This window comes from Plutella xylostella, chromosome 19, assembly GCF_932276165.1.
Source record: "Plutella xylostella chromosome 19, ilPluXylo3.1, whole genome shotgun sequence".
NCBI lineage: Eukaryota > Metazoa > Arthropoda > Insecta > Lepidoptera > Plutellidae > Plutella > Plutella xylostella.
The window spans coordinates 7,524,902-7,536,149 of NC_063999.1; the positions used below are offsets into that span (position 1 = coordinate 7,524,902).

At 41.8% G+C, this 11,248-nt stretch overlaps 1 protein-coding gene across 3 annotated transcripts; it reads right to left on the reverse strand.

The window, feature by feature from the left end:
• Positions 1 to 2: 2 nt before the first annotated feature.
• Positions 3 to 10,835, reverse strand: LOC105391411 (transitional endoplasmic reticulum ATPase TER94). 3 transcript variants are annotated; one of them, XM_038106367.2, is made up of 15 exons: positions 10,671 to 10,835; positions 10,274 to 10,379; positions 9,048 to 9,301; positions 8,563 to 8,755; positions 7,570 to 7,780; positions 6,712 to 6,924; positions 5,971 to 6,164; positions 5,405 to 5,569; positions 4,816 to 5,023; positions 4,385 to 4,512; positions 3,756 to 3,921; positions 2,893 to 3,062; positions 2,507 to 2,641; positions 1,912 to 2,063; positions 3 to 667 (listed from the first exon to the last, which is right to left on the reverse strand). In XM_038106367.2, the coding sequence occupies exons 1-15, from the start codon at positions 10,685 to 10,687 to the stop codon at positions 568 to 570; spliced, it is 2,412 nt and encodes an 803-aa protein (XP_037962295.1). In that variant the 5' UTR covers positions 10,688 to 10,835; the 3' UTR covers positions 3 to 567. The 3 variants fall into 3 exon arrangements, with proteins under 3 accessions (XP_037962295.1, XP_037962294.1, XP_048483645.1); XM_038106366.2 differs by having other exon boundaries at positions 1,912 to 2,066; XM_048627688.1 differs by lacking the exons at positions 8,563 to 8,755; positions 9,048 to 9,301; positions 10,274 to 10,379; positions 10,671 to 10,835 and adding an exon at positions 8,405 to 8,445 and having other exon boundaries at positions 1,912 to 2,066.
• Between the last annotated feature and the right edge of the window lie 413 nt (positions 10,836 to 11,248).

Consider the following 11,248-nt stretch of genomic DNA (forward strand, 5'->3'; position numbering starts at 1 on the left):
GATGGTCTATAAAAATCTTTTATTAAAAATCACTGCAATGTTGTGTAATATCTAGTGCCCAGTCGTGGCATCCTAAACAAGCGATACCGACCTCACACGGCAAATACAGTAACAATTACTCTATATTGTATGATCTTATACTCTCGCAAGCGAGACTCACGTACATTAAACTAAACATAAGCACAATCGAACGAACAAAATGCCGGTAAATGATTGACAAATACAAAATAAATACATGTACATCATTCGAAATAGATTGGTGAGGAATCAAACGTTCTTACACGAAATAGAATACATATAAAGCGCGCCGCCCAACAAGCGCGATAACCTTAAGTTTTAAAATTTTGAAAGTGTTAAATATGCCATTTTATAGATCTTCCACATACCGAATCCTAATACACCCGTCCTCGTTATAACTGTACCTATAATTCTTAATAAGTAAGTCAGTCCTAGAACTGTTTGCTCGGGCAAGCTAGCCGCCATTGTGTGTGTGTGGTGCAGCCTTGCGGCGGCCATGTTGGCAGTTTGTCGTGTTGGCTGCATGGCGGCGCGCCCTCGCGAGTGCGTTTAGCTGTAGAGGTCGTCGTCGCCGGCCTCCTCTTGGAACGTGGGCTGGTCGCCGCCCGACGTGCCCGTGCCCGTGCCGCCCGCCGCGCTCGACGGGAATCTGAAATATCGATATAACTTAGTTGAAAGCTTCATCACAGGTAGTAGAAGTAGAAATTAGAGTAAAAAGCTAATTTTACATCGTTTGAAAACAACCATGGTGTAATAGATTCCACTTCTAGAATGGAAGGTAAAGAAAAAAATTGCATCATCAGCCAACATCTCTTGTTCGCTAGCTCGTACGTGAGGCCGCGGATCTAAAATGGTGGACTGAATCTATACTATGTATATGGTAGCGGTCGCTATCCAGATCCAAAGTAAGTGCGCTTATCGCTTGGCTTGCGAAATGCAATGGACAACATTTCAAAAAACTAAAGCTGCTATAAATCGAAAACCATTTCGAGATTTAGCTCTAAAGGCCACAAAAAATATGTTTTTGTATTTTTTGGATGTATCATTTTCGAGAAAATCATAAAATAGTAAAAAAGTGCTGATGACGTCATGCATCAGGTGCGATGCATTTTGATAATCAAAGCCTATAGATTTAAAAACAAAGTAACTGTCACTTTCATTTTTGATTGAATTTGACGTTTTATCGTGACGTTGTTGTTTATTTGGGTCATTTTTATTAATTCGGTTCTGACACTTTCTGACTATTTTTTTATTTATTATTAAGAGATGACCTCTATATAATATGTCCCAGAGCATGCCACCGCCTACACAGCTGAAAAAATGCTTCTGCTTATTTTTTTACATGATAAGTACCTACTTTCCATCATCAGAAATATCAATGTCATTTGAAAATGACCCATTTGTTGGTTGGCATGTAAACAAAGTTTAAATGTCACTTGTCAGTGTCATTTATGTTTTTTTTCGAGACTCAGGCAATAGACAAAAATAAAAATTGAGCCTAATATGTGTCGTCACTTCCGGTTTTAAAATAATTAACTTTAAAGTTAAAAATAACATGCAAAAATTAATGTATATACAAAATAAAAAAATACGGGTCCACTAATTTTCTATAAACTTTCCGAATAGCTAATAAAAATATAGGGTAAAGAAAATGAAATGTTGTCCATTGTAAGTGTAATTGTAATTACATTACATTATCATCTTTGATACAATTTGAGACACGCACACCTCGTTTTGCCACTGGTATGGACTATCAGTCAGTCAACCAGTAATATGGTAATTTTATTCTCCCGTCATTCTGATCATAGTGATCTGAACTGATGCTATGATTATTGTGTAAAATCTGTGTAAGTATCGATGCGTATAAAAGCTACGTAACATCACGCAACTGACCTGAAGTTGGTGCCAAATCCGCGGCTCTGCTGCAGCGTCTGCGCGAACATCTCGTACTTGCGGATGTCGTTGTCGGACACGGAGCGGCGCGCGAACTTCATCGCCTCCTCGAAGTGCGCGCGCGAGATCTCCGGCACCGGGTCCTCCTCGTCCAGCTGGGGGAGACAGATACGTAATTGTTGTGTTTTTTTAAGGGGAAATAGATTAAATACATCATAATATGCACCTTTCATTACAAAAATTAGCTAGCTACTCAGAATACTCAGAAAGTAAACATAATTTTATCAACCAGTAAGTAAATTGATTTTCAGAGAAGAGACATTTCACAGAAGAGCCATGATTATATTCCCTACATTTCTCTCCATTTATATTTCTTAATCTGACTACTGGGCCTCCTTCTTCTTCAGCATATAGCAATCCACTGCTAGACGTAGGCCTATCCCAAAGCACGCGATATATAGCTTTCCGCATCCAAACATTACCAGCCACCTTTCGCAAGATACACTACGATATATAGGATAGGCCTCCTTATAATTACGCAAACTGGTGCTGTTCTTAGCTACAATACACTAATAGACAATGCAATGCAACTAACGTCCATGACGGCGTTGGTGGTCTGCTGGCGCTGGCGCTCGCGCGACAGGTCCGCCTCGATGGCCTGGCGGATGGCGAGCTTGCACGCGCGCTGGCAGATCTCCGTCAGGTCGGCACCGCTGAAGCCTTGCGTCACCTGCGGGGAATTATTACAGAATATTAGTCACGAATTAGTTCATTTGATTGCACACAATGCCAATGTATATGCCAATGTGTAAGAGCTTTAGCTTTGGGCCACTTTTTATTAAGAACCTAATTTGCGTCCCTCTCATGGGCAAAGGTCTCCTTATGTTTGGTCCAGCGATCACGATCCTCAGCAACTTCTGATCACTCAGGTAGGAACTTGTCAATGTCCCAACAATAATAACTTCCAAAACCTGTATATACCTTGGCGATGTAAGTGAGATCGACCTCCTTGGCGATGGGCGACTTGCGCAGGTTGGCGCGCAGGATGGCCTCGCGCGACTTCTCGTCCGGCAGCGGGATGTAGATCAGCTGGTCCAGCCGCCCGGGCCGCAGGATCGCCGGGTCGATGATGTCCGGACGGTTGGTCGCACCTGGTGGGTTGGAGCGTTCATTATAATTCAATGCGTTGCTCGTAAAAAGCACACACAATACATTCTGAACCAAATCAATTTAATGGCGGGATATGCGTTTATTGGAATTCTCCAAGTCTACAGCAAAAAAACTTAAGACAGACCATTTCGAACGACGGGCAACGCATTTTATTGTCGATTATCGCTACATTGCAGAAATATATTGGTAGTAGTAAGTATCGTAGTGGCGTTGCTCCGTTGAAAGTGAATGTACTCGACTGAGCAACTATAAACTACTAGCTGTTCCCGCGCGCTTCGCTTCGCCTTAAAAAGTTTTCCCGTGGGAATTCCGGGATAAAAAATAGCCTATGTTCTTTCCCAGGGTCTAGACAGTATGTATACCAAATTTCATTCAAATCCGTTCAGTAGTTTTGGCGTGAAAGAGTAACAGACAGACAGACAGACAGACACAGTTACTTTCGCATTTATAATATTAGTTAGAATGAAGTCGTAAAAAAGTAGCACCCTGAATATTGATTAAATAGGTCAAGAACATACTATTTGGCGAGTTTAAAAGCTAAGTTTGGTTGGTAGCTAGACACAAAACTTCCATAGATTACTCAACTAACAGTTACTAAAACCTCGATAACAGGGGGGGTAAAGGCCTTGCCGACCCTATAACCAAGCACATGCAACAAGCAAAAACCAACATACCAATAATGAAGACGTTCTTCTTGGCGCCCATGCCGTCCATCTCAGTCAGGATCTGGTTGATGACGCGGTCCGCGGCGCCGCCCGCGTCCGACACGGAGCCGCCGCGCGACTTCGCGATCGAGTCCAGCTCGTCGAAGAACAACACGCACGGGGACGCTGACCTGGCCTGCGGGGGGAGGGGGTAATCATTAATTTAAACATAGATAAAAATATAAATTGGGAGTCCAATAGTGTGGTATGGTAGGTGTAGATGGGTTCGTTATTAGTATAAACACTACACTTGGTGTAAGTAAAACTCCTAGAGGTAGGTGTTCATCGCCGCAGTGCTATGTTATTTGCCATCTAGTAGAGACGAAAAATATGTCCATGTCTCAGAAACAATCAAGACCCCAGAATAATATATTATGTTCTATGGAACAATAACAAAACACACTACTTGTTTAGTCATGGACATAAAAACTGCCCCCAATAGAGGGCGACTACAACTCAAGTCCGATAAACGCGGCACTGCACTCATAGAAATAAAATTAGCGGCACATGCCTACATTGTAGTTACCGCTTAGGCCACAAGACTTCAGTGAACACACACATTTATCTTCACAAGATCCAGTAACCTGCCAACAGCTTACCTTGTCGAAGATGTCTCGCACGTTGGCCTCGGACTCTCCGAACCACATGGTGAGCAGCTCGGGCCCCTTCACCGAGATGAAGTTGGCCTGGCACTCGTTGGCGATAGCCTTGGCCAGCAGCGTCTTACCTGGGGAACAGGAAAGGTAGGGTTAGTAATCTGAATACGTCGTAAAACTTTATGAATTATTCAAGCGCGGCGCCCTAATATGTTGGTACCAGATATTTATTCTAGAGAGGAAATGTTGATACTATCACCACCAGCAGGGCGGAATTCGCGAGAGAAGTATGTTTTCCATCGCTCACACCACAACCAATATCACTTTTACTGTGAGGTGTTAAATAATTAGTACACTATTGTAAAAAAGGTCTTAGTATAATAAGCCTGCTGCCCGTTGCTCGACATACATATCTTATTTTTATTTCAACTCACCGCATCCAGGCGGTCCGTAGAACAGCACGCCGCGGCTGGGCTGCATGCCGAACTTGAGGAACTTGTCCGGGTGCTCCACCGGGTACTGCACCAGCTCCTGCAGCTCGCGCTTCACGGACTGCAGCCCGCCAATGTCCGTCCAGGAGACGTTCGGGACTTCGACGACGGTCTCGCGCAGGGCGGATGGGGAGGACTTGGTCATCGCGTACTGGGGAGCGGGGGTGTTAGATATAGTGACGTTTTGGTGTACTCCATTGAGGTGGCAATGCTAAATAATAGCCTAAGATTGGGCTTATTGCTATATTTTGGACATAATATGCAAGAGGCAAGTCATCAGAGAGGATGATTGGAGCTTGCTATTACTTCCTTAGACAGCTAACAATAGTAGTTGGATGAGTAAGGCCCAGTATTGTGTCCTTTCTAGGAAGAGTCTCATAGGAATTGTCATCGTTGTAAAAAGATAAGTCAGTTAATATAGGGTGTGTGATTAGTCAAAACATAGGGTGTGGCCACCCTTTGTCATTCGACTAATATTTGAACCATGATGACCGCTAATCGACAATGATAATACACAAAAACAGCAACTCACTCTAAAGTTGTCCATCGACACGGCGAGCGAGTTCAACACTTCAGCATCGATCTGGTCGTCCTCGAGGTCGATGAGGTCCATCTTCTCGCGGATCTGCTGCAGGGCCGCCTCCGAGCAGAGGGAGGCCAGGTCCGCGCCCACGTGCCCGTGCGACTCCGCCGCGATCTGACGGTGTGAATTGAAGATGGATTTTAAGTTTTATTGTTGATATTAGGAGAGACCACGGTGAGAATTGTTACGTAGTAAAGATATATATGAGTAATGATATGACTATTATGGATGTTGACTAATAGGTAGATAAAAGCTCGGTAAATTTCGTCGAATACAGAAAATTACTTATGATTTAATTAATTAAATATGGTTTAAACCGAGAGGTTCACCAACAGCAAAAATAAAATGCTTTTATATCAGTCGATCAGTCTGTTACAAAGGTACATGGCCACAAGTCTATTTGTACACACAAAAAGTACTCAATTAGCTGTTGATATAATGTCATAGTCAATATAGAACTGTTGCCTGCATTTAGTTCGTCCACTGCGCTCATCCAGAAAGCTAAAGACACTAACCTGCTCCAGATCGACGTCATCGCCCAGCTTCATGTTCTTAGTATGGATGCGCAGGATCTCGAGGCGGCCGGTGGCGTCGGGGATGCCGATGTCGATCTCGCGGTCGAAGCGGCCGAACCGACGGAGCGCCGCGTCGATCGAGTTGGGCCGGTTCGTCGCCGCCATCACGATCACGTGGGAAGACTTCTTCATGCCTGGACGGAGGGAAGATAAGGTGTTAAAAATTATATACGTCAATTTTGCAATTATCCATCACGCCTGTCCATTAAAGTTTGACGAGCTCACATAATTATTTTATTCAATATTTAGATGGCAGCTTTCCTCACGATGATTCCTCCCCGGACTAGGCTTGGTACTTACCTCAATTTCCAAAAACCTAAAAACATAGACCAAAATAGTTCTGGTTGATTTGTTACAGTAGGTATATGAGTAGTCAATAGTCATATCCCGTTTCAAACCAGAACTATATTCAGTCTATACTGCATGCACTCTTACTTGGCACAAAGGATAAACAATCTTGGTGTGTCTTCTTATTTTAAATTATCTTGGCTTTAAAATAAAACATCAAAACTAATAAAATACCAAGTAGCAAAAATTTTTAATTTCGTAATTAAACCTAATTTTAGCTGTAGTTTAATAATATTTCTATTAATACGCACAAAGATTGTTTAACTTTTGTGCCAAGTAAGAATAAATGCAGTATACGTTGTACAATAAGAGGGAATATTTCCACCAACATACCGTCCATAAGCGTCAACAGCTGCGACACAATCCTGCGCTCCACCTCCCCGTGCGTCTTCTCCCGCTTGGGCGCGATGGCGTCGAGCTCGTCGATGAAGATGATGGCCGGAGAGTTCTTGTCCGCCTCCTCGAAAGCCTTGCGCAGGTTCGACTCCGATTCACCGGCGAGTTTCGACATGATCTCGGGGCCGTTGATGAGGAAGAAGAATGCGCCTGGAAGCAAAGGAGTAGGGTAAGTGTGTGTGGCAGTTATGGAGCTAGGATAGATGGTTGTGTAGAAAGAAATTGATGTGCAGTGGCGAGCTTGTAATGGCTGTAGTGATGATAAAGGCTCGATGACCAAGTTTATGGTGGTGGTAATCATCAAATCCGCCACAAACCAAATCTTTTAAGTATTTTTATTTATTACTTGCAATTTGCCAGGAAGTGCACTAAAAACTCATACTTTTTTTAAATTACTAATTTGCCCTGTGATTATATGCTTTTGAACGCCCTCCGGTCCACTGGACTAACTACGTCAGTCAGATAACCATTAGTGGCTCTATGAGCAAGGCCGACATCTGAGTTTTGTGGCGTCCCTTGAAAGATGACAACTTACGAGGCTTATGTCCAGCAGTAGACAACTATGGGCTGGTCTACTACTGGTGAAATTATATAAACTCAACACCATATACCAGTCTCATTAGCTATAGTCCTAGAATGGAGACCACCAATGCAAGAGTAGCATAGGAGGCTATTCTGGATGAAGACCGAGCGTTGTAGCGCTCCTAGGGATAGACCTATGCCTAGCCGTAGACGACTATGGGCTGGTCTATGGCTGATATAAAACTACCACACTTGTAACGTAATAAAACTTACCAGTCTCATTAGCGACAGCCCTAGCTATCAAGGTCTTCCCCGTCCCCGGGGGCCCGTACATCAGTATCCCCCGCGGCGGCTTGACCCCGATGGCCTTGAACAGCGAGGGGTGGCGCAGCGGCAGCTCCACCATCTCCTTGATCTGCGCCAGCTGCTTGCGGCACCCGCCTATGTCGTCGTAGCCGACTGCGTTCAGAGCCTCCTCTTCTTCCTGTTGGGAGGGTGGGGATGAGTTTTGGAAGAGTATTAAAGTAGAAATTAAAGTTGGCGGTTGATAGATTGTAGCAGTAAACCTTCCTAATTATGGCTGTAAACCTTCCTCCGTATATTTTTGATAAGAGCCTACAAAATTTTATTTTTAGGAAAGACGCAATAAATTTTATCATACATCAAAAATAATAAAATAAAAAATACTCTTTGAGTTGAAGACGTTTAACATTGGAAATCTTTTGCGCTCTTAGGAAAAGTCATATCGTTTTGGTATTCAACTAAGTGGATGGAAAAAAACGATTGTTCCCATCATGAATAAGTTAAATTATTCCGATCTCAGTGGAATATCTACTATTCCAAGGTTAGTCATTTATAACGATATTTAATAGGTAGGTATTTATTTACTGCTTCGGAAATTCTAATAAGTCGCTGGTCGCTGCATTGCATTGGTTTGTGTATTGAGCAAATATTATTATTGCATAAGTATTTCTAAAAAAAGTTATTCGTATATATATTTTTTACCTTAGGCTTTGATAAATAGGTTATAAAGAATAGGTTCATTATCCTTTTCTACACCTTTCAGGACTGCTTTTTAAATAAAGAAAACTCCCAAACATTCACAAACCTCGCGCTTAATCGGCTCTCCCTCACAGTAAATCACCGTGTCGGGAGTCACAATACAGGATCCCAGAAGACAAGAAATACTTTGAACACTGCTTGTGGTCCTACATACTACCACTGACCACAAAAGTTACCAACTAAACAAAGAAGTACAATACAAACCTCGCGCTTAATCGGCTCTCCCTCACAATGAATCACCGTGTCGGGGGCCACGATGCAGTAGGGCGAGGGGTCGGTCTCCACCACCTTGAACTCGACGGCGCGCATGCCGCCGCGCACCATGAACGTGTCGTCGCGGTGGATGGGCCGGTACGCCTCCATGAAGTACGGCTTCAGGTAGACCTCGAACAGGTTTCTGTGGGGGGTTGGGGAGAGGTGAGTTGTCAGTTTGTCAAGGATTGACTGAAGTTTTGAGACTAGCGCTATTGCAAGCTCATCTGAAGAGATTTAATGGTTTCCAACAGTGTAACATTATAATAGCGATTTTCATGTTTTTCTTTTGCAAACATGTAGTATTAAGATTTTTATTCTTTGACTGGTACCACCTTTTCTTTACATCTTAACTGGATATTAGAGTAAAAATAAATAATACAGCTAGATATAGCAGATCTCTGTTAAAAGTAACAAAAAATATAACTAATTCTTACCCAGTCAAACCCTCAACGGAGTCATCAATGGGCAGAATATGGACTCTCTTGCCGTACTTGACTGAGGGGCAAGGAGCGATGGACACAATGTCTGACAGGCGGACTCGCAGGTTGTTCCGGACGACGCGGTTCATGCGGATCTTCTCGTCGGGGCAGTTGTCATCAGACAGCACGATGCAGACCGTCTCCTTCCGCCTCTTGCCCTTCAGCAGCACTGTGTCTCCGCGGAACAGCTGCAGCTGCTCCATTTTGGCCTGCACCATGATACGTTAGTCAAGCAAAAGAAGTAATAATAATTCTTCATTTTGATGTTGCAAAAGAAGATAAGCAGCATATTTTTTCATTAATGAATAAAAATTTATACATTGTGAATTTGTCACTAATTTATACTTTTTTCAGTGTTTGATAATTTTTCACTTTCCTTTAAGTTTTTCTTCCTAGCATAAGGTGTAAGTGTAACCTCATTTATAAAACATTATGTGGCTTTGGTTGATCTTCCTATCCACCATTGAATTAATTATTATATTACCAGATTGTGTGGTGGCAGAAAAACATTACCATTGAAAAGCATTTTTTATTGCTTGTTTTAAGAAATCTTTTTTGAGTGTGGGTGTCATATCCTGAGTTACTGACCCTGACTTGAGTATGTCATTGGTCAGTTGCTCGCTGCCCAGGGTTCACCTGATATACACACAGGGACACTCAGGGAGACTACTCTTTGAACACAAATTTTTTTGTAGGGTCATTGTTCAGATGAGTCAACATTTTTTTTCTTTTTCTTACACCAGAATGCAAAGTCATAATTGATTTATAGTAGAAAATTGGATATGAATTTCTTACAGAATCATCTAGCAGGTTTACACAATTTTATCTTGATAACAGTCATAGCAATGGTTTTAAGATAAATCCCACAGATGGCGTTAGGAAAAGTTGTTAGTATTAGGTTATGATGACTAGCACAAAATAAAGTAAAAACTCTAAAATTTACGTAAACAATGGGCATAATTGGAGCAGCACCATCAAGATAGTCACTACAGCTTACCTATTTCCTAACATTTCATAAAAAAATCATTAGTCATAAACCTATACGAATAAAATTTGGTCATGTTTTCTGATTGGAATTAAAAAACCCTATATTTGAAAGATACCGATTAGTTATCGTCAACTGGAGGTGAAGATGATGCCATGTATAATAATGGGGACATCAGAATTCTGAAGTGACTGACCTGAGATAAGGCGACGACGGAGTTGTCGTCGCTGACGGCCTCCTCCACGATGAGGCGGTTGGGCCTGTCCTTGCGACGGAGGATCGCGGTGGAGAGATCATCGGGGCTGCAAAAATCATCACCCAATCATCAGTCAATGGACGAGACGCGTCGGTGCTAACAAAGGAATCTTCATGATCGAGAATATAACCGAATTTTGATGCTATTCTATCAATATTGGCCATAGTTACCCTATACGGGGTTCAATAGAAGGCTAGAAATATTACTGTTTCTCTTCAAATCCGAAAAATGGACATGATGACAAGCCAATTTTCGAAAGTTGATTTAGAGCTCGAACTCCCGAACCAACGCAAACCGGATTACTTAAATTATAAAACTCAGGATATAAATGAATTACCTTTTGTTATCTGCCATATTTATCACTAAATAAAATGAAAATTCTAAGATTCACTAGTTTTTTGAAATGCCGAAAGCTTCTCTTCTTCAAAGTTCAATCAAACTAATCCAAACGTGACGTTGTCGTATTTCATTTGTTCGTCGATATTTGTAGTGTTGCCATAAAATAAAATAGTAGTCTATGCTCAATAAGCATGTTTTCAATGAACATCGGTAGATACCGGTTTTTTTAATGTATAACTATACAATAGTCTTTATTCTGAGGTTCTGACTCTACTAAGGGTGAGGCCCCATTGCTACGGTGCTTCGCCGAGCTGCGTTGTTTTCTATAATTATGTTCTTTAGGACAAGCACTTTTCGATGCAGTTTGGTTTAGGGATGTTTTTTTAAACCGTTTTATCTTTCTATCGTTACCTACTGTAGGTACTTGGTTATATTAAGTATATCTTTGTTCCAAGATATTTAATTAATTACACATAAATTGGAAGTAATATTCATTTATTTAAATTTGCTTAATATAAGTACAGAATTATGACAATGTTGATGAATATTTATAGGTATACGGTAAATACTTAAGAA